General features: G+C 34.5%; 1 protein-coding gene across 1 annotated transcript in view; it reads right to left on the reverse strand.

The window, feature by feature from the left end:
- The window catches only part of NUBPL (nucleotide binding protein like), a 216,033-nt gene that overhangs the window by 124,359 nt on the left and 63,972 nt on the right, over window positions 1–27,702 (reverse strand). Inside the window, exons 5-6 of the mRNA XM_041759641.1 lie at window positions 12,549–12,588; window positions 12,368–12,458 (exon numbers count right to left, since the gene is read on the reverse strand). Coding sequence (XP_041615575.1) covers window positions 12,368–12,458; window positions 12,549–12,588 — 131 coding nt within the window. The remainder of the gene's footprint in view (window positions 1–12,367; window positions 12,459–12,548; window positions 12,589–27,702) is intronic.

Genomic DNA, 27,702 nt, shown 5'->3' on the forward strand with positions numbered 1-27,702 from the left:
CAGCTTGGTAAGGAATAAGTAAAGTTTTCATAATTTGCAGATGACAGGATACTCTAGAAAACCCCAAAGACTCCACCAAAAAACTACTTGAACTGATAAATGAATTCAGTCACAGGATATAAAGTCATTGTACAGAAGTTTGTTGTATTTCTAAACACTGATAATGATGCAACAGAAAGAGAAATCAATTCCATTTATAATTGCACCAAAAATAATAAAATACCTAGGAATAAACTTAACCAAGAAGGTAAAAGACTTGTACTCTGTAACCTGTAAAATACTGATGAAAGAAACTGAGGACAATACAAATAAATGGAAAGACATTTCATGCTCATGCATTAGAATAATATATAGAATACAGAATTAGAATAACACTGTTACAATGTCCATACTACTCAAAGGAATCTACACTTAATGCAATCCCTATCAAAATATCAACAGCATTTTTCACAGAACTAGAATAAATAATCCTAAAATTTGTATGGAATCACAAGAGACCCTGAATAGCCAAAGCAATCTTGAAAAAAGAAAAACAAAGCTAGAGTTATCACAATTTCAAATTACACTATAAAGCTGTAGTAATCAAAATGGTACAATAATGGCACAAAAAGGGCACATATATCAATAAAACAGAATAGAAAGCCCAGAAATAAACCCACAATTATACGGTGAATTAATCTTTGACAAAGAAGGTAAGAATATTCAATGAGAGAAAGACAGTCTCTTCAACAAATGATGCTGGGAAAACAGGACAGCTACACGCAAAAGAATGTAACTGGACCACTTTCTTACACCATACACAAAAATAAACTCAAAACAAATTAAGTATCTTTTTTTTTCAAATTAAGTATCTAAACATGAGATATGAAACCATAAAAATCCAGGAAGAGAATTCAGGCAGTAATTTCTCTGACATCGGCCATAGCAACTTTTTTCCAGGTAGGTTCCCTGAGGCAAGGGAAATAACAAAAACAAACTATTGGGACTACATCAAAATAGTAAGCTTCTGTACAACAGGGGTACCTGGGTGGCTCAGTCAGTTTAGACAGCTGCCTTCGGCTCAGGTCATGATCTCAGGGTTGAGATTGAAAGCCACGTCAGACTCTCACTCAGTGGGGAGTCTGCTTCTCCCTCCATGCTTCCCCCTGCTCATTCTTGCTCTCTCTCAAATAAATAAATAAACAAAATCTTTAAAAAAACTACAACCTTCTCCTCAACAAAGGAAACAATCAACAACACTAAATGACAACATATTGAATGGGAGAAGATATTTGCAAGTGACATATCTGATAAAGGGTTAGTATCCAAAATATATAAAGAACTTAGCAAACTCAACACACACACACACACACACACACACACAAAATCACCCACAAAAAACCCAATGAAAAAATGGGCAGAAGACATGAACACACATTACTCCAAAGAAAACACACAGATGACCATGGACATATGAAAAAAATGTTCAATAAGACTTATCATCAGGGAAATGCAAATCCGAATCACAATGAGATATCATCTCATACCTGTCAGAATAGGTATAATCAAGAACACAAGAAACAATAAGTGTTGGCAAAGGTATGAGAGTAAGAAATCCTTGTGGACTACTGGTGAGATGCAAACTGGTGGAACCACTGTGGAAAACAGTATGGAGATTCCTCAAAAACTTAAAATAGAATTATCATGTGATTTAGTAACTGTACTACTGGATATTTACCCACAGAATATAAAACACTAATTCAAAAGCATATATGCACCCCTATATTTACTGCAGCATTATTTACAACAGCCAAATTATGGAAGCAGCCCAAGTGTTTATGAATAGACGAATGGTTAAGAAAATGTTGTGTATATATACAATTCAGAAAAAAAAAAAAAAAGAATGAAATCTTGCCATTTGCAACAAGAGGGATGGAGCTGGAGAGTAAAATGCCAAATAAAGTCTGTCAGAGAAAGACAAACACCATATGATTTCACTCATATGTGGGATTTAAGAAACAAAACAAATGAACAAAGGGAAATGAGAGAGAGAAATAGATGATAGGGATTAAGAGTACAATATCTTAATGAGCATTGAGTGAAGTACAGAATTATTGAATCACTATATTTTATACCAGAAAATACCACTGTATATTAACATCAGAATTAAAATAAAAAGAAAAATAAAATAAATAAAATAAAATACCTTGAAAAAATTTTATATCAAGAAGCACAATATAAAGCTTAAAAACAATGTGAAAAGGTAAGAAAGTTTATTATAATTCCTAAGTAGCCACAGAATAATAATATGAAAAGGTATGGTTAAATAAGATCCAATAGTACATTAAAAGGATTATTTATCACAACAAAGTGGGATTTATTCCTGGCCTGTAAGGGTGGTTCAACATCCTCAAATCAATCAATGTGATATACTACAATAATAAAAGAAAGGACAAGAACCATATGATCCTCTCAATAGATGTAGAAAAAACATTTGACAAAGTACAGCATCCTTTCTTCCTGAAAACTCTTCAAAGTGTAGAGATAGAGAAAACATACCTCAATATCATAAAAGGCACATATATAAAAAGCCCACAGTGAATATCATTTTCAGTGGGGAAAAATTGAGAGCTTTTTCCCTAGGTCAGGAACACAAGGATATCCACTATCACCACTGCTATTCAATATAGTACTAGAAGTCCTAGCCTCAGCAATCAGACAACAAAAAGATCCAAATCACCAAAGAAGTTGTCAAACTCTCACTCTCTGTAGATGACATGATATTCTTCATGGAAACCCAAAAGACTCCACGTCAAAACTGCTAGAATTCATACAGGAATTCAGCAAAATGGCAGGGTATAAAATCAGTGCACAGAAATCCGTTTCTACACACTAACAATGAGACTGAAGAAAGAGAAATTAAGGAGTCCATCCCACTTATAATTGCACCCAAAACCATAAGATACCTAGGAATAAACCTAACCAAAGAAGTGAAGGATCTGTACACTCAAAAAACCATAAAATACACATGAAAGAAATGGAGGAAGACACAAAGAAATGGAAAAATGTTCCATGCTCATAGATTGGAACAAGAAATATTGTTAAAATATCCATGCTACCTAGAGCAATCTATACATTCAATGCAATCCCTATCAAAGTACAATCAACTTATTTCACAGAGTTGGAACGATAATCCTAAAATTTGTTATGGAACCAGAAAAGATCCCAAATAGCCAAAGGGATGTTGAAAAAGAAAACCAAAACTGTTGGCATCACAATTCTGGACTTCAAGCTCAATTACAAAGCTGTAACCAATAAGACAGTATGATATTGGCATAAAAACAGACACATTAGATCAATGGAAGAGAAGCCAGAAATGGACCCTCAACTCTATGGTCAACTAATATTCAAAACAAAGCAGGAAAGAATATCCGATGGAAAAAAGACAGTCTCTTCAACAAATGGTGCTGGGAAAATTGGACAGCCACATGCAGAAGAATGAAACTGGACCATTTCCTTATACCATACACAAAAAGACTCAAAATGGATGAGAGACGTAAATGTGAGACAGAAACCTATCAAAATCCTAGAGGAGAACACAGGCAGAACCTTTGTGTGACCTGGCTGCAACAATTTCTTGTTGGATATGTCTCCAAAGGCAAGGGAAACAAAGGCAAAACCTTAACTATTGGGATTTCATCAAGATAAAAAGCTTTTGCACAGCAAATGAAATAGTTGACAAAACCAAAAGACAACAGACAGAATGGGAGAAGATATTTGCAAATGGCATATCAGATAAAGGACTACTATCCAAAATTTATAAAGAATTCACCAAAATCAACACCCAGAGAACAAATAATCCAATCAAGAAATGGGCAGAAGACAGGAACAGACATTTCTCCAAAGACATACAAATGGCCAACAGACACATGAACAAAAATGTTCAACGTCACTTATCATCAGGGAAATACAAATCAAAACCACAAAGAGATACCACCTCACACCAGTCAATATGGCTAAAATTAACAAGTCAGAAATCAACAGATGCTGGCGAGGATACAGAGAAAGGGGAATCCTCCGACACTGTGGGTGGAAATACAAGCTGGTGTAGCCACTCTGGAAAACAGTATGAAGTTTCCTCAAAAAGTCAAAAATAGAGCTACTCTATGACCCAGCAATTTCACTACTAGGGATTTTCCCTAAGGATACATATGGAGTGATCTGAAGGGGCACCTGCACCCCAATGTTTATAGCAACAATGTCCATAATAGCCAGACTATGGAAAGAATTCAGATGTCCATCGACAGATAAATGGATAAAGAAGATGTGATATATACATATATACAATGGAATACTCTCATCCATCAAAAAAAAAAAAAAGAAATCTTGCCATTTGCAATGACATGGATGGGATTTATGATAAGTAAAATAAGTCAGAGAAAAACAATTATCGTATGGTCTCATTTATATGTGGAATTTAAGAAACAAAACAGAGGATTATAGGAGAAGAGAGGAAAATAATAAAAGACAAAATCAGAGAGGAAGACAAACCATAAGAGACTCTCAATCATAGGAAACAAACTGAGAGTCACTGGAGGGGAGGAGAGATGGGGAGATGGGGTAATTGGGTGATGGACATTAAGGAGGGCATGTGATGTAATGAGCACAGAGTATTATATAAGACTGATGAATCAATGACCTCTACTTCTGAAACTAATAATACATTATAAGTTAATTAACCAAATTTACATAAAAAATTAAAAATATTTTTAAAAAGAGGTATAGGTAAAGTCAATAGAAGTGGGGTACCTGGGTGGCTCAGTCAGTTAAGCATCCAACTCTTGATTTTGCCTTGGATCATGATCTCAGGGTTGCAGGATCAAGCCCCACATTGGGTTCCTCACTTAGCTAGGAGTCTGCTGGAGATTCTCTCTCTCCCTCTCCCTCTGCCCCTCCTCCTACTCCCTGTGCACACGTGCATACACGTGTGCTCTCTTTCTCTCTAAAACAAGTAAATAAATCTTTTTTAAAAGTCAACTAAAGAATTCAAACAGAATTAAAGAAATATTTCATTTATGCAAAAGAATACACACAAAAAAACAGGAAGAAAAAATAGATGAAATAAATGAGAAAAAAAGTTAAAATGGTAGACTTAAAACAAGCCATATCAATAATTACAGCAAGTGTAAATGGACTAAGCACTCTAATTAAAAGCCAAAGATTATCAGGCTGGATAATATCATCAAGATACTACAACTAAATGCTATCTACAAAATAATCCACTTTAAATATAATGAAACAGAAGGTTAAAAGGATAAAAAAAATATTCTATGGAAATGGTATGTGTAAGACAACTAATGTTGCTATATTAGCATCAGATAAAGATGAGAGTTTATCACCAATAAAGAGAAATATTTCACAACAATAAAAGAGCAATTCACCAGGAAGATATAACAAGTCTAAATGCGTGTTTAGAGATTCAAAATATATGAAGTGAAAACCAAATAGAAGAAAATCCAGAATCAGTGTTGAAGATTTTAACCATCCTCTTTCAGTAGATGACAGAGTAACTAGATAAGAAGTCAGTAAAGATATTAATGAATTGAACAATACAGTCGACTTGACCTAAGTGTAATTAACAGAATATTAATCACAAGAGCTGCAAAATACAATTTCTTTCTAAAGGCATATGGAACAATTACAAAGACCACGTGCTAGTCCAGGAAGTCTCAAAAAAATTTTAAAGATTAACATTTTACGGGGGATCCATGGGTGGCGCAGCGGTTTGGCGCCTGCCTTTGGCCCAGGGCGCGATCCTGGAGACCCGGGATCGAATCCCACATCAGGCTCCCAGTGCATGGAGCCTGCTTCTCCCTCTGCCTGTGTCTCTGCCTCTCTCTCTCTCTCTCTCTCTCTGACTATCATAAATAAATAAATAAATAAATAAATAAATAAATAAATAAATAAACAAACAAACAAATAAATAACATTTTACGGAGTAAATTCTCTAATCAGAACAAAATTATACTAGAAATAAATACCAATGTTATTAAAAGGATCCCCAAATGTTAGGAAAATTAAACACACTACAAAAATTTTAAAAAGGAAATTAGAATTTATTTATTTTGAAATGAATGACAATGAAAACACAACACATCAGAATTTGCAGGATTCTAAGAAATGACTAAAGATAATTTACAGTCACAACTGCTTATACCAAAAAAAAAAAAAAAAGAAATATTTAAAATCAATTTTCTAAGTTTCTAACTTATGAGGGTAGAAAAAAGAAGAGCAAATTAAGCCTAAAACTTTAAGACGGAAGAAAGTAGAAATAGCAGAAAACAATGAAATAGGAAACAAAAATAAAATAGAGAACATTTTAAAGGCTAAAATTTGATTCTTGGAAAAAAATAATAAAATTGATAAACCCTAGCAAAAACAAATTACCAATACTAGGAAGAGGAAACACTGCATCTCATATACACTGCATCTCATATTCTATTTCAAAAAGCAGTAGGCTAAATAAATAAATAAAAATTAAAAGGCTGCAGGCATTGTGAACAATCTTATGTATATGTTCTGTAACTCAGGTGAAATAATAAACTCCTATAAAATACAACAAAACCGAAAGAAGATGAAATTAAAAGTCTGAATAGAATTAATCCTCAGAAACCTGCTCCCTCAATCAAGGAGAAAAAAACAAACACTCCAGTCCCAGATTTCCTTGATAAATTCCACTAAATACAAAACATTACACCAAAGCTAATAATTTTATACCGACACTTTCACAAAAGATAAGAGGAGGAAAGTACTTCCAAATTTATTTTACAAGGGCAAGATAGCTCCCATACAATACCAGAAAAAGATATTACAGGAAAAAAAGAATAGGAACTATTAACATTAATTAACATTAAACTATTAATATTCCTTACAAATACTGATCTAAAACTCCTTAATAAAACTCCTTAAACTCCTTAATAAAATATTAGCAAATTTTAATCTAGCAATATATTAGAAGTAATTACAATATTACTTATTATAATTAAAATAAGATTAATCTATCCCAAGAATATAAGGTTGGTCTGACACAGAAAAGCAATGTAAAACACTACATCCATAAAATAATAGAAAAAAAGTAACATCATCATTTCAGTAAATGAGGAAGAAAAAGCATTTGAAAAAATTCAATGCCCATTCACAATAAAAACTCTTAGTAAACAAAGAGACAGGAAAGAGAGAGTGCATCAGTGAAAACCTACTATCATTCTTAAAGATGAAATACTTATTGTTCCTCTACCCTACAAATTCAGATGAAGACAAGGATGTCTGCTCTCCTCTTTTCTGTTCAACGCGGTACTTGTGGTACTAGGTAGTGCAGTAAGAAAGCAAGAAAATGAAATGAAAGAAATAGACTGGAAAGGAAGCAGTGAAGCTGTTTTACTTGCAGATAACATAATCATGTGCATATAAAGTACCAAGAAAGCTACTAAATGACCACTTTAAAAACAAATTTAGCAAAGTCACATAACACAAGGTTATTATACAAAGATAGTGTATATTCTATGTCCTAACAGCAAACAACTTGAAATTAAATACAAAAGACAATTCCAAAAAAAAAACAAAAAAAAATAAAAAAAACAAAAGACAATTCCAAAATCATCTCAGATATAAAATACTTAGAATAAATTTAACAAAAGTACAAGACCAATACACTAGAAACTATATATTACTCCAAGAAATTAAAGAAAATCTAAATAAGTATAGAAACATACCATGCTAATGGATTAGAAGCCTCAATGTTGTCAGAATCTTGATTCACAAAATATTGATCTAATATATTCAGTAACATCTTAATGAAAATACAAACATGCTTTTCTGTACAAATTGACAAGCTGAATCTAAAATTTATACAGAAACGGAAAAGACCCTAATGTAGCTAATACAATTCTGAAAAAAAAAAAAAGTTGGAAGCCTCACCCTTTCTGACTTTAAGATTTCTAGGGGGGAAAGGAAGTCTTTTAAACAAATGGTGCTAGAACTAGATAAACTACTATTTATTTTCCCCTCCACCAAGCAATTAGTTTGATTCCGACACTATCTACCAGTATACAGCATCAGATTCCACAAGTTAATTAAGGGCTTAGTCTCACCAGACTACTCCCACCAATCAGACACCAATCACAAGTCCAAGTTATTACCTGTGCTTCTGGACTGACTAGCTATAAATCAGAGGTTTCCATGACCCTCTCCTTCAGGTTTGATTAATTTGCTAGAGCAACTCACAGAACTCAGAGACACATTTACTTATGATGACTAGTTTATGATAAAGGGTATTAGAAAGGATATAAATAGCTAGATGAAAAGATAAAAGGGCAAGGTCCAAAAAGGCCCTCAGCATAGGAGCTTCTGTCCCCACAGAACACAACACACCACCAATCAGCAGCTCATTAACAGTTTTCAGAGTTTAATATGCACCCCACCCTCCATTCCCTTCCCAAAGGCTAGTGGGTGGGGCTGAAAGTTCTAACCCTCTAAACAATTGGTCTTTCTGGTGATCAGCCCCATCCTGAGAGACTATCCAGGGGCCCCCATCCTAAGTCACCTTACTAGCATGAACTCAGTGTGCTCAAAAAGGGGTTCCTCATGAATCACAAAAGATACTCCATCACTCAGGACATCCCAAGAGTTTTTAGGAGCTTTGCACCAGGACTCAGGGACAAAGAACAAATATATTTGCTATTATACCACAGCTGTGAAAAAATATAAACCCTTATCTCACTTCCCACACAAAATTTAATTCAAGATGTGCAGGCCAAAACTATAAAGTGTTGAGGAAAAGTATATAAGAATATCTTTGTTACCTTGGGGTATACAGGCAAACATTTCTTAGGACACAAAAAGCACTCAGCATTAAAAAAAATTTTTTTTTCGATAAATTGGATTTCATGAAAATTTAAAACATCAGTTAATCAATAGGCAAGCTACAGAGACTAGAAGAAATATGCCCAATACATATATCTGACAATGGACTCATAGCCAGAGTATATTTAAACTCTTGCAACTTGATTGCAAGAAGAAAAATGAGCCAATTAAAAAAAAAATGAGTAAAAGACTTGAACAGTCACTTGATAATGGAAGATACAGAGATATCTAATATGCACATGAAAAGGAGCTAAACATCAATGATCATCAGGAAAGCACAAACTAAAACAGTGGGAAGGTATCATTTTATACCCACTAGTGAAGAGACTGACAACACCAAATGCTGACAAAATGTGAAGTAACTGTAAGTGTTATGAACACCTGTACAAGTATTTATAGCAGGGTTATTCATAATAGCCAAAAAACTGGTGTCTATCCAAATGTCCATCAACAAAAGAACAAACATTATTTGATTGTATTCATGTGATGGAAATACTACTCAGCAATAAAAACGACTCAACTACTTATATATGCAACAACAAGGATGGTGTTCAAAAGCATTAGGCTAAGAGAAAGAAACCAGACACCAAAGGCTATATAGTCTGTAGGGTTCCATTTATATGAAGTATAAGAACAAAACAAAACTCACTTATGATCTTAGAAATCACAACTGTGATGGTCTATGAGTGGAGGAGGAAACCCAAGGAAATGTTGTAGTGGCTGGAAATGTTCTCTATCTTGATTGGGGTGTGGTTACACAGGAATATACATTTATCAAAAATTACTAAACCATACACATAAGATCTCGCATTGCATAGCACGTATAAATTTAACTCAATAAAATATCATGAGACAAAGGAAAAAAACTTTAAACCAGACTTTCAGTTCAGATGGCAGACTGACCACAAGTACTTATCTTCTCCTCAAAACAGCAACTAGGAAGAGACATGAAAGGAACTTCTAGAATACTAATATTCTATTTATCATGTCTTGAAAAATTATATAGGAATTTTCACTTTGGGATAATCCATCTATCTGTAGACTTCTGACTTGTACATTCTTCTGTATGGATATTACACTTAATTTTTTTCAGCAGCCAATGAATCAGGTAGCCTCCACAACCCAATGCTGTACAGAACATCTATCCAGCTACTAAACTTTCACAAAGGATGTTAAACTTACCAAAAACTGCTTTCTAAAGCAAAGCAAAAAACAAAACCAAAACACTCCTTAATTAGCAGTTGAGATGATCAGTACCGGTCATAGTGTAATCCAAAAATATCAGCTTTTCAGTTACAATTAAAATGCAGAAACGATAACAGTAACTTTTCAAAAGACTGTAAGATAAATATGTAATGACCTAATATCTTAGAGGATATCTAGAGTATCCCAATAAAATAAGTTATGGAGTCATTTTCTCACCCCATCTTTTATCTGATATTTTATAGCATGTTTGCTAAAAACATACTTTCAGCACTTATCAGAGTAAATTGATTTTTTATGATTTATGTGCCAGAGAGCCAAATATCCAAATCTCCACTAGGTTCTCTGCCAGACTATCAAATTCCATAAATATTTTTTAAACTTAGCATTTGATGAATATTGAGGTAAACATGAATAATGTCAGACGACTGAAGTGAAGAGAGGTAGCTGAATTCAGAGACCAAAAATGTATAATGCCAGCAATTAACACAATTATTCTATATTCTCTGACAGTATTCAGCAGTAGATAAAAAGGCTGGGTTATTGGAGGGATATTAGCTGAGACTATGGAATGGGATCCTATGCTTCCTCTCTTCCCCAGTATCTCACACAATGAAAAAACAATATATTCTGGTTCCTTCAGACTTTTGATCTTTCACTTCTGGTCTCATAAAGTTTTCTTCATTTATAAAAACAGTTACTAAATCTAAGTTTCAGGTGCAAATTTTTTGCATCATAATCGATTTGCACTGTCAGGTTTACTCTCAATTCTACCGTGAGACATTCCCTTTGCCCCTCTCCTGAGGGCATGTGCACACCTATCTCTCTCTTTCACCTTCAGGGGCTCCTTCGCAGAGATGTTTTCACCACCTGTTGCAATCTGAGGCTCAAGTGGATCTTATTACTTAAAAAGGACACTTAGAGGCAGGATCCTGCATCACTCAGAGGGGAGCACCAACACTTGGCTTATCTATGTGTCTCTTATCACTGATTTGGATCTCTAAGTCTTTGTTCACTGTGGAAAGCAGAAGTATTTTCATCTTCTTGTGGCCATCCATAAGGCTTAGGTGAAAATCTGAATCATTTCCTGTTGAGAATTACAACACTAATAGAGGAGGGGAAAAATTAGCATTTAAAATATTCTGATAACAAAAATCAGAATTTTTCTTTTCTGTTCCTAAATTTCTATTGACTCTAACTTTAAATATAAGCTGAATAAAGACTGTTTTATAATTTCCTTAAAAAAAATAGAGGCTGAGTTAATCCACACAAATAAAGGATAAAGATTAAGGTCACAAAGGAATTGGTAAAGAAGAGGTATTGTTGGGAGTATAACTGAAATATAAAAGAGGAGGTAATACAGCAAGACTTGAATGCACTAGGAAAGGAGGAGGATTCTGGGACCAGAGATCAAAGAGCACATTTATTAGAACTCAAGTAGCAGAAGAAAGACAAGATGTGACAATCAAAAAAAGAAGAGTTCAAGACATATTTCATCTACCAACTCTTGCAATTAGAAATGAATACAGGAATATCTATGATTAGAATTGTCAACCAATGACATGGTGCCTGACCCAAAGTGAAATCTGAATAAGTGGTAATTGCTGTAAATAGTGGAGAAAATCCAAATTACTTATAATATTTACCTAGAACATAATTAACTATATATTCACATCTACTAGAAAAAAAAATCAAAGTTGTTTCCATAAATAACATATAGCCCATCTGATATTTTTAGGTTACCCAATCAACTGTTCTCTTCCTTAAGGATAAATGTAAGTTGATTGGAAAGATATTATATACATAAATATAGAGCCAGATGTACTCAAAATAAAAAAAAATCATTTTGTTCTAAAGCAATTTTAAAATGAGCATGATTTAAAGAATTTTTTCTATACCCCAAGAACATCTACACTGCCCTTATAACTCAATATTGGCCATAATGAGATTCATCATAAATTTAAAGACAGCAGATTACTTATAAAATAAATTTCTTGATCTCACCGCAGATGAAACAAGGCAAAAGAACAATATAAAATAAGACATTAGGATTTTAACTAGAAACAATGGGGAAGATTAAATCACAGACCAGTGAAATTGGTCTTGGCGCCATATAAGTAAGTCCTTATATACTCAGTCTATCAGCTGGATTCTTTTGCAAAACATCTCAAACCTGACTGCAAATTTTAACAACTCCCCAATCAGCAAGTGCAATAACCACAGTGTGCCAATAATAAAATGATATTCAATGCAATTTTCTTACCTGCCTCAACAGTTTCTCAATGGCTGACATTACCATAAGGCCTCTCCAAACAACTGGTGCAGTCTCTTCAATCAAGAAGCCCATAGACATACTGTAACAGTAAACCAAAAATATAACTAATTTACATATATTAATCAATATTACTCTGAAAAGTAGCATAAAGTAAAAAAGATATACTTACCAAGCAATACCATAATTCAAAAGAGGTCTCATTAGGTTGTCTGAAATTAAAACAAAAAATATACATATATAAACATACTGACCTATTTTCTTATCAAAAAGTGTCAAATTAACTCAAAAAAGTGTCAAATTAAAAATATAAATGGCTACTCATATGTTGTTCTTTAATTTTCAACTGATTCACCTCAATCTGCAACAGTTTAAATATTATACCAATCATACAACCAATAGTTCCAATATCTACAAATAGTTGGAATATAGCTTGATTAAGAAGCAATCCATCTAGGGGCATCTGGGTGGCCCAGTCAATTAACTGTCTGTCTTTGGCTCAAGTCATGATCCCAGGACCCTACTAAGCAGGAAGCCTACTTCTCCCTTTCCCTCTGACCCTCTCCCTCACTTGTGCTTCCTCTCTTTATCTCTCACTCTCTCTCTCTCAAATAATTATCTTTCAAAAAAAAAGAAACTATATATAATTTTCAAGTGTTTCTAAAAAATAAGTAATTTATCCACCAATGTTATTCATATATAAATAATAAAAACTACATACATATTATGCATATATATGACAAGTACACATACAAATACGCATATAGGCATCTAATAAGTTCTCTGTATTTCTTCTTTTGTCCTTACTTGAAGAATTTGTAAAGTATAAAAAATCCAAGAATAGAAAAATTCTATTTTGTATTTCGACATAATAAAAGCAGTATATGAAAGACTCATAGCAAACATCAGACTCAATGGTAAAAGATAAAGTTTTTCCTCTAAGATCAGGAACAAGACGAGGATGCCCACTTCTGCCACTTCTATTCAACATAATACTGAAAGAGCCAGAGCAATTAGATAAGAAAAAGAAATGAACAGTATCCAAATTGGAAAGGAAGAATTCAATTTTCTCTGTTTGCAGATGATATTATCTTATGGAAAACCCTAAAGATTCCACAAAAAAAAACTATTAGAGCTAATAAATGAACTCAGCAAAGTAGCAGAATATAAAGGCAACACAAAAAAAATCCATTGAATTTCTATAAACTAATAATAAACAATCTGAAAAGAAAATTATGAAAACATTCCCATTTATAAGAGCATCAAAAAGAATCAAACACTTAGGAATTAAGGTAACAAAGGAGGCCAAAGACTTGTACAATGAAAACCTCAAAATATTGCTGAAAAAGTCAAAGAAGACATAAATAAAAGGAAACACATACCATGTTCACTGACTGGAAGACTTAATATTCTCAATACTGCCCAAAGCAATCTACTGATTCAATGCAACCCTATCAAAATTCCAATGACATTTTTTGCAGAAATAAAAAAATCCGTCCTAAAATTCATATGGAATCTCAGGGGATTCCAAACAGGCAAACCAATCTAGAAAAGAAGAACAAAGTTGGAGGATTCACATCTCCTGATTTCAAAATTTATTACAATGCTACAGTAAGCAAATCAGTGAGATACCAGCATAAAGACAGATAAAGGGACCAATGGAATAGAACAAAAAACCTAGAAATAAAACCATCACATATACAGTCAAACACTTTTTTGATGGGAAGCCAAGGTCATTCAATGGGGTAAGGACAGTCTTTTCAAAAACTGGTGCTGAGAAAACTGGATGTCCACATGCAAAAGAACGAAGTTAGACCCTTACATATAGAAAAATTAAGTCAAAATGGATCCAAAAAAAAAAGGCAAAATGGGTCAAAGACCTAAATGTAGGAGCTGAAACTATAAAACTCTTAGAAGAAAACATAGAACGCTTCACGTCAGTGGACTTAGCAATGTTTCTTGGATATGACATCAAAAGCACAAGAAACAAAAGTACTAGAAAAATAGGACTTCACGAAAAATTTTAAATGTGCATCAAAGACAGTAAGTAAAAAAGTATGCCACAGAATGAGAGAAAACATCTGTAAATCATATATCTTATAAGGAATTCATATCCAGAATATATTAAATCGTAAAACTCAACAAAAACAACAAAAAATGAAACATAGACAATGGAATATTATTCAATCTTAAAAATGAAAGAAATTCTGACATATGCTACAACATGGATGAATAATGAGGACATTATGCTAAGTGCTAGTCACAAAAAGAGAAATACAGTATTATTCTCCTAATACGAAGTACTTAAAGTAGTAAAAATCATACAGACAAAAAGGAGAATGGCAGTTGCCAGGGACACAGAGTGAGAGCAATGGGGAGTTACTATTTGAAGGATATGAAGTTTCAGTTTTACAAGACAAAAAGAGCTATAGAGATGGATGGTGGTGATGGTTGTACAACATTATGAATGTAATGTCACTGACTTATATACTTAAAAATGGTTATCATGGTAAATTTTATGTTATGGGTATTTTACCACAATAAAAAAATTATTTTAAACTCTACTTTGTAATATGAGGCAAGAAGTTGCATTAATCTCAAGGGAAAAACAATCTACTGATTATGTCTAAGTAAAAAAAAAAAATTACACTTAAACAATTAACTAACAAGTTTATACTACTATAAAATATAGTTTATTTTATCAAACTATCTGTGCAACCATATTCCCATTCATTCTTCTATTATATTCTACTTCTCCACCATAACAAAGTATAATAAAAACCTTCTAGATATTTCATGCAATTTGGACTAGTATTAGAACAGATCATAAAAATCTAGCAGGATTATGTAGTCAGATTCCATAAATGTTTCTCCTTAAAGAGACTGAAATTGAGAACTGTAGATAAGACATATGGGCATAGTTAATATGTCAGTTCTTTCCCAACTTAAAATTTCAGAGAAATAACCTTTCTTCATTGTGCTCTGGACTTTTTTACTTCTATATTCTTCAACTTTATATGCATACAGATTAAAGAGTCAAGTTCTTACCCTACAACCCAGGAACTACACTACTAAGTATTTATCCAAAAGATACAAACATAGTGATTTGAAGGGGAAAAGGAACTCCAATGTTTACAGCAGCAATGTCCATAATAGCCAAAATATGGAAAGAGCCCAGATGATCACTGACAGATGAATAAAGATGTGGTGTATACACACACACACACATACACACACACATATATAAAACACATATATAACAGAATATCACTCAGCTATCAAAAAGAATGAAATCTTGCCATTTGCTATGACATGGATAGAGCTAGAGGGTATTATGCTAAGCAAAATAAGTCAGTCAGAGAAAGACAACACAGGACCTCACTCATATGTGGAATTTAAGAAACAAAACAGATGAACATAGCGGAAGGGAAGGAAAAATAAAATAAAATGAAAATAGAGAGGGAGGCAAACCATAAGAAACTCTTAACTGTAGGAAACAAACTGAGGGTTACTAGAGGAGAGGCAAGTGGGGGGATGGGGTAACTGGGTGAAGGGCATAAAGGTGGACACTTGGTGTAATGCACACTGGGTGCTATATATTCAACTGAAGCACTAAATTCTACCTCTGAAACTAATAACACATTATTAAACTGAATTTAAATAAAACAATTTTTTAAAGACTTTATGTATTCATGATAGACACACGCTGAGAGCCAGACAGAGGCTGAGGGAGAAGCAGGTTCTATCCCAAGACCCCCAAGTCAAAGACATACACTCAATCACTGAGCCACCCAGGTACCCAGGTACCCCTCAAATAAAACAATTTTTAAAAGATTTATTTGTTTATTCATGAGAGACACAGACTGAGGAAGAGAGGCAGAGACATAGGCAGAAGGAGAAGCAGGCTCCTTGCAGGGAGCCTGATGTGGGACTCAATCCCGGATCCCAGGATCATGACCTGAGCCGAAGGTAGGCGCCCAACCACTGAGCCACCCAGGTATCCCAAATAAAACAATTTTTAAGAAAATAGTCAAGTTGTACTATAAAATTGTTACCGAAAGTCAGTATCCTCAACCCTTTCCCATGTCTTACTCCCTAGAGCCAATAAATCTCAACTCGACTGATTTTTTTAACTTCTTTTTTGAATTAATCTTAGGCTTACAGAAAGTTATAAAAACAGTACAGAGTCCTCATATGCCATTTACCTAGCTTTCCCTAATGTTACCATCTTCCATAACCATAGTACAATTACTACAACCAGGAAATTAATGAAATAGTATGATTAATTAATCTGTGAACCTTATTCAAAGTTTCACAGTTTCTAGTAATCTCATAGAATATTATAGGATATAGTTCTTTTTCATGAACACGGGCACACTTTTCATGCACTCATTCTCTCAATGTAATTATACATTTTTATTAGATCATCACATAAATGTTATTAACAGCTGAGCAATGTAGCATACAATATGATTATTTTTCCTTTGTCTCCCTGAATTGGTGGTAGGAAGACCTTTGTGGTGCATTTATGTGTTTCCTTCATTTTCTATGTATTATCTAGTAATCTGTTCCTAAACTACTTTCCAATTGTATAAATATAAAATACATTAATCAAATGTACTAGGCATTCATGTTTATTATCTTGAACAAGCTTCTGCTGAACTCTTTGGTGTCTTTTGAATAACACATTCTTACTTTTTTAATATTTTTTATATTTTATATTTTTTTATTTTTAGGTAATCTCTACACCTCACCTAAGTAGTAGACATTCACACTTATCTGGTATTAGCAATATGCCGGAAAAATCTCTGTACTTACTACTCTGTTCCCTGGCTCCAGAAATCAAAGAAGAGTTTTAAATATACTGAACACCAAGGTTCAGGAATATATGTCTAAAAAAATTCTAAGTTGAAATCATACAATAAAGGCATTAAATCCAATTTTTTTAAATGAGGACAGAGAATATACATCCTCATTTCATGAATTTTAAAAATATTTAAGATAAAGTAGATAAAGAAAGTAGTTTTATAAAAACAAGGTTTTATGTACATATTCATGACAAGAAATTCAAAGGTACAAGAACCTCCAGAAAGTAGGAAAGGACATCCAGTACAAAGTTAACAATTTCACTTTCTCACCCTCTACTTTCCTATTCCTTCTTTTCTTTCTAAAACCGAGATCCTTTTTTATGAGATATCAGATGCAAGAAAAAAGCTGAATCTGCTACTATTCTTTCCAGAGAACTTCAAGTGGCTGGGTTTGACAAAGTAGTTCCACCAACTTAGTACCCAGTAAAGGTTTAAAATACCCTACTTGTTTACCTGGAAGAAAAGGATTTAGAGAAAGTTGAGTAAAGACAGGAAAATGGAGTATATCGAAATTCAAATGCCAACCTGGACAACCTAAAGGCAGTATAATAAAACTGTATCCACATCGAAGCAAATGGTGGGTATTGGTCATTTCTAGTGGCTGAGTAATATTCTATTGTATACACATACCACAGCTTCTTTATCCATTCATCTTTCGATGGGCACCAACGCTGGATGGAACTGGAGGGTATTATGCTGAGTGAAATAAGTCAATCGGAGAAGGACAAACATTATATGGTCTCATTCATTTGGGGAATATAAAAAATAGTGAAAGGGAATAAAGGGGAAAGGAGACAAAATGAGTGGGAAATACCACTGAGGGAGACAGAACATGAGAGACTCCTAACTCTGGGAATCAAACAGGGGTAGTGGAAAGGGAGGTGGGTGGGGGGTTGGGGTGACTGGGTGACAGGCACTGAGGGGGGCACTTGACAGGATGAGCACTGGGTGATATGCTATATGTTGGCAAACTGAACTCCAATAAAAAAATTAAAAATAAATTAAATTAAATTAAAAATAAAATTAATTAATTAATTAAAAAATAAAAAAAAATTGTATCTAGTAGTGGAAAGGAAGGATATCTAGAATATTAGAGTAGGGAGAGGAAAGACCATAAAGAAAATTCTTCAATGTTTTTACCATTTTATACCTATCACTTTTAATATTAAAATTTCATTTATTGGAAAATAAAATAGAATAAAATTTCATTTATCAGGGTGCCTGCGTGGCTGTTGGTTAAGTGACTGGTTCTTGGTTTCAGCTCAGGTCATGATTTCAGGGTCCTGGGATAAAGCCCAGACTCAGTGTAGAGTCTGCTTGAAGATTCTCTCCTTCCCCCCTTCCCTCTCCCCCTGTTCTCACTCTCTTAAATAAATAAATAAATAAATAAATAAATAAATAAATAAATAAATAAATAAATAAATAAAGTCCTTTATAATTTTTTTTCATTTATCTTCAGCATACTTTACCTTTTGAACCAACTTGGAACCTCATAGGCATCCACTCATCTCAAAATTGAAAGCCATTCAGGTATCTTTCTTAACATCCAACCTCTTTCCCAGGAAAAGGAACTGTCCCTTTCTTTTCCAATTCATTCCTTCCTTAAACAAAATTCTCCTTTTCTCATGTGGGTGATTTCCATTAGGAAAAGGACATGAAACAAGTGCACCAGTCTTGAGAGCTTAAGCTTTGTAGGAAATACAAGTATTTTTAAATGGAATATGCTCAGTAGATTATAAACGGAAGGGGGGCACCTGGGTGGCTCTTAGTTCCAGCTCAGGTCATGATTTCAGGGTTATGAGATCAAACCCCATGTGGGGTGTGGAGCCTGCTTAAGATTCTCTCTCCCCCTCTGTCTCCTCCCCCTGCTGGTGTGCACCTTCTCTCACAAAAAATAAATAAATATACACACACACACACACACACACGGGAGACTAAATAAGGGATATTTTAGAGAAGAAGTGGTAACTTAGACTCTTGTCTACTATGAGGCTAAAATTTTATTCATTTACTTAATCACTCGGCAAATTACTTACTGAGTAACTAGAAGTATAGATAATAAACTTGACACACTACCTCTGAAAATCTGATTTATATTGTTGAGTGTAACAGGAAGAAATGAAAGAAAATCTAGGTGATAATGGAACTTTAAGTAAAGATGATAAATACGTGATTTACATGCTCCTACTTCCACAAACCACATACCACCCTTCCTGGCCTCCAGCTCTTTATACCTGCCTTGGCATCATAAGTTATCACTAACTAATCACTAACTGATCACATTCTTTCCTGCTGAAACCAGTTAATGGACTCAGAACAATGTTCCAGGCTACCAGTTGATATTTAAGATGAAAACTACGCATGATCTCTGAGTTAAAGGAGTAGTCAGGCATCTGGGAAGGAAAATTTTAAAGATGGCAGAATGAACCACTTATGTTCACTAGAAGAGTAACACAATAGGAGTTACATTTTATGTCATGAGCCACTGCAGAAGATACTTTACAGATACCGTATTTCACCGAATCCTAACAACAATCCTATGAGGCAAGTACTATCTCCATTTTACAGTTGGAAAGAAAAGTGGAAGCCTATCCCCAACCTCCTCCCTGCTTTATCCCTTTCTTCCACTGCAGCCTCCAAACCAGCTCTCCATAATCATTTCCTTTTCTGATCTTCTCTAGGATCTAACACTTAACAAATGTTATCCTGTATGATTATTTTTTTATGGCTCTAACCCACTTCCCCAACTAAATATCACATTCCCCTTACTTAGTATAACTGGTGTTCAAAGCCTATGGTTATATAATAACCAAAACAATTTTCTAAATAGCTCAATAGTCAAAAGTAAATAGATACTGAAGGAAATCTGCACACCCTATATTTGGTCATCTAGGCATTTGTAATGCAGTAAAATATTATTAATTATCAGAAATTAGCCACTTATTAGCTGTGAACAAGTTGTTCTTATATGACATATAGATTCTTCAAATGTCATACTTCATATGAAGTAGTTTAAGATCAGAAAACTAAACTAAGCTGCCCAAAGTTAAACGGCCAGCAGCAACAAAAGCAGTAAGTTCCATATTATTTACATATGTTTAAGTTTCATATTTTTTCCACACACATATCCAAAGAAGCAGGAGGCTTAAGATCATGCAAATACATGAGATCAGAAGATAACACACAGTTGGATAGTTAGCTAGTATAGATTTTCCTTCTAATGCTTGAAGACACCCAGACAAGTTCCATGAAACGATTTAACAGTGCTTCAGAGCACAATACACCAAGTTATTCCATAAGTAATGTGAATTATGTTTTAAGTCAATTGCAAGTTCTTAGGATTACTAGCTATAGCATTACAGTTGACTGTTTTTGGTTATTTTGATATAACTTTTAACTAAATTTCTGTAATCTCCACAATTTTTCTGTTGATATGGTGACATTTCCAGTGTTCTTATCTAATTTATATTCCAAGTAAGACTGGTTTTATTCTCTTAGCTCTCTTGGCTTCTTAAAAATCTCAAATTCCTTTTTATTTTATTTTTTTTGAAGATTCTATTTATTTACTCATGAGAAACACAGAGAGAGAGAGAGAGAGAGAGAGAGAGAGAGAGAGAGAGGCAGAGACACAGGCAGAGGGAGAAGCAGGCTCCATGCAGGGAGCCCGATGTGGGACTCGATACCAGTACTCTGGGATCACACCCTGTGCTGAAGGCAGATGCTCAACTGCTGAGCCACCCAGATGTCCCAACAAATTCCTTTTTAAACAGCAATAGTTAACTGTAAATAAAAAGGGTTCCGGAGCAGGGACTTGAAACATACTAAAAATGCATGCCCATAACACAGTGACAAAAAAAAAAAAAAAGAGCATTTAGCAGCAAAACAGGAGTGAAATAGTGGGACTAGAAAAAGATATCTTAGCCATATGACAAGGCCTTAACACAAAACTGCACTTCTAAGAGTAACTAGAACACCTGTTACTGTGTATATACTGTGAAGCAAAGAAAAAAAAATTCTAAACACAAAAAAATAAAGACAAGGGGCACCTGCATAGCTCAGTCAGATAAGCAGCTGACTCTCGGTTTAGCTCAGGTAATGATCTCACAAGTGAAGGGCTTGAGCCACACATCTGCATCTGGGCTCCACACTCAGCAGGGCATCTGTTTGAAGATGCTTTCCCTCTGCTTCTCCACCCCCCGCCCCCCACGGAGGCATGTGTATGAGCACACTATTTCTCTCAAATAAAGAAATAATCGTTAAAAAAAATGAAGACAAAATGATGACTGTCATTATAAAAGTCCCAATTAAGAACATAAACAGAATAGAGAAAATAACCAGGTGTACTACAAAGACAAAACACTGACTTCTGTGTGGACTTTATACCAGGATGGTTAAAAGACTTTCATAGACTCAACTTGTTTTAAGAGGAAAGGAAAAGATACAAAGCCTAGAAATGAAAAGCTATTTTAAGAAGACTACTGAAAAAATTGATCTAACATAACAAAAACAATGTAATAAAAAGACACAGCTGTGGAATATAAATAAATTATGATAAAAATATAAAAAACATAAAGTAAATTTACAAATACTTAGGGGCCAACTCTCTTCCATAAATATTTTGTATACACAATAAAAGCCTTACTACATTACCCATTTAGTTATACCAAGGGTTTGGTGGCTCAAACAAATAGTCCATATATCAGAGTATATATACAAGAAATCAAAGGAAAGAAGTAATAGCAAGTACAGTCACTAATGTCTGTGACCCCACAGTAAACTGGACACTGCACAGAAACGTAATGAAATACTGCAATGTCAGATAGTTTTGTGATTCTGGCTACCACTCAAGTACTTCTAAAATAGTGCTTTCAAAACTCCACTCTGTGCCATCTAGGATTAAATTCATTACCTTATAAAATAGGTGTAACCCTAACTAAGGCTAAACATAAATTACCATTCTTTAAAAATTAATTTTATTTTAAATATTTTTAAATAAAATATTATTTTTAATAAACACTAATTGCTTAGAATTCTATCCCTTCACTCATTCAACATACTTACTGAGCATCTACTATATGCTTAGTATATAGTATCAATTAAACATTTCAAAATTTAAAATCATTTAAAATCATAGTTAATGTCTCAGATTCTCTAGTATGTTTGATTTTCTTAAACATTAAAAGCACCTTTAAAAACACAGATATAGGGATCCCTGGGTGGCGCAGCGGTTTGGCGCCTGCCTTTCGCCCGAGGCGCGATCCTGGAGACCCAGGATCGAATCCCACGTCGGGCTCCCAGTGCATGGAGCCTGCTTCTCCCTCTGCCTATGTCTCTGCTTCTCTCTCTCTCTCACTGTGTGCCTATCATAAATAAATAAAATTTAAAAAAAAATTTAAAAAAAAAATTAAAACACAGATATATATTATTACAATGATTATAAAACTTCTTCCTAAACTTAATACAAAACTATTAATGATAGATTTGTTTCATAACTAAAGGTAGCATGTTTACCAAGATATGGTTTAGGGATAGTGATCATCAGAGAATCAAGAAAGGATCACAGGACCTAGGGGCTCCTTCTAGGAGAGCTCTACCTGTCTAGCATGCCAAATTTCTTCTTACGTTACCAGAAATTTTCAGGCCCATTACTTTTCCTGCATCTCAATATATTATACATTCCTTCAAATTTTTTAAGCAGCCTCCTAATACAACATTTAATTGCCTGCTTTAAGTTGGTGGTATTTTGTACACTATACTCAAATTCAACTAATATCTTTACTGACTGATTAGATTTTGCTTTTTCTCTTATCTTTCTCATCTGACTCAATGCCACAATGCTACATTCTTTTTATTGACAGGAAAGATGCAACAGAGAAATTACTTTGTAGTTTACTGCTGTTCTCAAGAGAACATTTTACAAAATAACCAACAATTAGGTATGGGATAAATTATGACTATAAAACAGAATCTTACATGCCCACCATTATTTATTACTTAACTTCCATGGCTGGCTACTTATACAGTCATTAGCCCTAAAAGGTTGAAGGTAATCTTTTCAAAGGGTGATCAGATATCCTAGTAAGGTCAAGAAACTGTCCATGTTTTCAAGGACCAGCATGAACTAGATAGCAAACAAGGAACATAAACATCACAAAGTCAAATTACCAAAACTTTGAGGGCTCTTGATAATGAGTAAGCCTAAATGAAGTGTCAATGTGTACATTCAAGTATCTTACAGTGAATGCAGTTTGTCTACTCCTTAGAACTAAGGAATTTAGATAGGGGGGGGCGGGGGGATCACAGACAAGCAATAGGGAAATAAGAGATTAAGGGAATCTGATGAACCTAGATGTTTCCTTACTTACTTCCATAACTATGGGAGTTAAGTAAGCATACCATAAAAAAAGTAAAGTGTGAAGAACTGATTTTATCCCTTTTCACCTTTATTGCATTGCTCTCCATTTTGTACTAGGTAATTAAAAATGTATTCACTACAACACTTCAGAATATGCCAAGAAATAATATTCAACTTGGGCAACTTCATTTAAGAGGCATACTGACATGACCCATGGCCAGAAAAATAACTAGAATGGTCAGCATACTCGAAACTGCATTAATATATGAGAAAAAGCTGAAGGCTGGAAATTGCATAGCTGAGAAAAAACGTAAGGCTGTGATCATGGTATACAAATATTTCACAAGTTATCAAAAGAAAATAGATTAGGTGGTTCTCATGAGGACAGAACTAGTAAAAGTATGTCAAAGTTATGAGGCAGATTTTTATTCAGAATAATAACATTAAATAGACCTGTCATGACACAGCAAAATCTCCCTTACTGGAACTGTTTAGGCAGATCATCAACTATCACACTTCTGTGGATTCCGTAATTTTATAATACCACAAACCAAGAGTTTCAAATACAGCTTACGCTAGAGAACAGCAGCCATTTTAATTCATGTTCCTAATTTGTCAGTAATTAAATGTTCTCGGTCTCTGTTTATAATAAGGAATGCCTCATTTCCACCAAGGTTCCTTTTAATGACTTACAGAAAGACTGAATTAATTATCTATCTATGTCTATTAATAAGTTAAAAGTAGAAGGCATGGAACATACAGCTGACATGTAAATATAGGTTACATATAAATAATCACCACTACCATGTTTCAGAGTTGAATAAATTACTTTGATATACATCAAAATATTTCCTTCTCTTTTCCTCTGGTAATTTTCTTACACACAAATACATTGTGGGTTACGGAGTATCTAGATTCTGGCCTACCACTCTGGGCAAACTTTATTATTTTATTACCCTCCTTACCTGTAACATAAATTTGCTGATGAACTTAATGGAATCTAGATAACGTAACATTATTTCTTCCTCCCTGCTTTCATCAATTCTTCAGTGCACACACAGAACACTAGTTAGGAGTAACTATATACATATAGAAAGGCAAGCAGATGACAATCTATAAGATGGATTTTCTCTCGTTTCAAATCCTGAGTTTGTGTCTTGAAACAAACACCTCTGCTTCTGAAGGAAAAGGCCAGGCAACTACTATAAGCCTGTCCTTCTTGATCATCTGTTATTCGTCCTTCCAGTTCACCCTGTCCTCAGAATTAGGGATCCCCATATGGACTACATCAAAAGCAGAGCAGAAAGAGGAAGGAGAGGGAGATCAGGGTATTTCATTTCCTGGTTTTCCTCTCGGCAGGGGCGGGGGGGGTGCAGTGTCTTGGGCTGGCTGGGTCCCTCCAGTGAATCTCACTGCTCCTCCCGAGAAGACATCCCTACAGGACTGTCTCCTTCCAGATCCGGATATGTTCCCTCCCCTCACCTTGAAGTGGATAGAGTGTGTCAAGATATTCATGACAGTTGAGGCTGAACAAAATCATATCCATTACTAGAAATAAAGAAATAAATACTTAGGGAGACTCTACCAATATCTTCCCAAAACCATTCCCATTCATTATATAAATAAACTAAGGCTATGAGAGTTTAACACAACTTGTCCAAAGTACACAAAGGTAATAAGTTATAGTCAGGATCTGACTGCAAGTCTCTCAGATTCTAAAACCCTACTGTATCTTATTGACTGCCTTGTAATAAGTCTTTTGCGGAGTCTAAGAAATAAATTTCATCAAACCATGCTATCAACTCAATTAATGCATCCTGTGTTACTATCAACCACTTGTAATAATGGGGATAAGCAGTTAACATTTACTAAAAACGCTTAAATTTATTATCTCACTTCTTTTTCATACTGCCTTCAATGTTGTGGAATTTGCCCACCAGTACACAGCAGTAAGTAGTGCCATGGGAATTGGGGGTTGAGTCAATCTAAACCAAAGCCCAAGATCTGGGGATCCCTGGGTGGCTCAGCAGTTTAGCACCTGCCTTTGGCCCAGGGCATGATCCTGGGGTCCCAGGATTGAGTCTCACATCAGGCTCCCTGCTCAGGGCCTGCTTCTCCCTCTGCCTGTGTCTCTGCCTCTCTCTCTCTCTCTCTCTCTCTCTCTCCCCCCTCTCTCTCTCATAAATAAATTACATATATATATATATATATATATAGAGAGAGAGAGAGAGAGAGGCCAAGATCTTTCCTCTTTCCATCACATCACACTGTCTTAGCAGAAGCACAAATGACAGGCCTCAGAATAGTCCAAAGAAAAGGAGTACATGAAAAACTATGTCCCAAACCACAGAAAGGGAAGAGAGAATATTAAAGGGAAAAAGGAATGAATAGAGTTTGAAAAGGAAAAAAGAAGTATGACATGTTCTCTTTGTATATTGGCACATATCATTTCCCCATTTCCATTAAGATATGATTTAATTCTATCATCATCATGGAGCCATTCTCTACCTCCCCTGCCCTCAATCTTACCCTCTCACTGGTCTCCTATATATCATTTAAATCAATTATGTGACTGAGTACATTATAAATGTATATAATGTACATTAAAGTACTTTATATTGCTATTTCTGAGTGTTTTATTAATCAGGTACAAGCAGCTTGAGGACAACATTTGTATCTTACAATCCAGATTCCAACATGAATGCAGTGTCTGTGTTGAGGATAATCATATTCAAACATTACATTTTTAAAAAATTATTTAGAAGTTTTTCAGAAACAGGTTATCAGCTCTAGGTACCTTAACACCAGTAGAGTAAACAAAATAAATGGAGAGAAAAGAACTAATTCAAATCTCTACAGGACTTGTTTACAAAGTGCCACATCTAAATTATTATTTCCAGACTTCAGACATAAACTTTAAAGCATTCATTTCTACATTATTTTTTTTAAGTAAGGGGAAAAATGAGGCCAAAAATTTCATGAAAGCGATAATAAGAATTACTAAACTAGAAAGTAAGACTTCTGACTTCTGGTTGAAGAACTTTCCATTAAACCAGTAGTTTTCAAGTGTTACTGGTCCTCTGGAGATCCCGAGAACCTTTCAGATAATCCAAAAGGGTAAAACTATTTTCATAAAAATATTAAGATATGATTGGTTTTTAACTGAAGTTGTCTTTCACAACTTCACAAAGGACCTTTGTCTTTCACAAAGGACCTCTATCCTTTGGACAGATGGTCCAAAAACAATAGTAGGCAAGACTATCAGCACCTTAGTAAAAAACAAGGCAGTGGCAGAACCAAACCCTATTTTATAGTCACCATATTCACCACCACATACAACAGTAAAAATAAATGCCAGTTTCACTGAAGAATCTCTCGATGAAGTGGCGACAAGTATTTATCAAATCCTGACCCTTGAGTACATGTCTTTTTAAACATTCTGTGTGACAAATGAGAAGTACACATAAAGCACCTCTGCTGTATACTGTATTACATTACAATGGCTCTCAAGGGAAAGCACTTATGTAACTGAGTTGTAAGCTAAACAAGATATATTTTTTCATAGAACATCATTTCTTCAAAATGATGGGTGCTCAGATTTGGATATTTAGTATACAAAATGAAATGAGCCTGTCACTTCACATCATCCAATTGACAATATTTGTTTCTATGACAAAATTAAACTTTCATGTAAAATTAGATTTTCTGAAAAAACCTTTATCTGGTCACCATGAGTTTAATTTTTTTTTTATTTTATTTCTGATCTCTTTCTCTCGCTTCCTTTGCTCATTTGTTGTTTCTTTATGATAGGCACACAGTGAGAGAGAGAGAGAGAGGCAGAGACACAGGCAGAGGGAGAAGCAGGCTCCATGCACCGGGAGCCCGACATGGGATTCGATCCCGGGTCTCCAGGATCGCGCCCTGGGCCAAAGGCAGGCGCTAAACCGCTGCGCCACCCAGGGATCCCCCACCATGAGTTTAATAACTTCTGATACTTAGAGAACCGTCTGATAATACACAATAATATAGTACTAATAAACGGATTGTTTATATTATATAATGAAACATGTAAACAACTGGAAGACCAGCATAAATCAGTGAAC

Source organism: Vulpes lagopus, chromosome 6 (genome assembly GCF_018345385.1).
Source record: "Vulpes lagopus strain Blue_001 chromosome 6, ASM1834538v1, whole genome shotgun sequence".
Taxonomy (NCBI): domain Eukaryota; kingdom Metazoa; phylum Chordata; class Mammalia; order Carnivora; family Canidae; genus Vulpes; species Vulpes lagopus.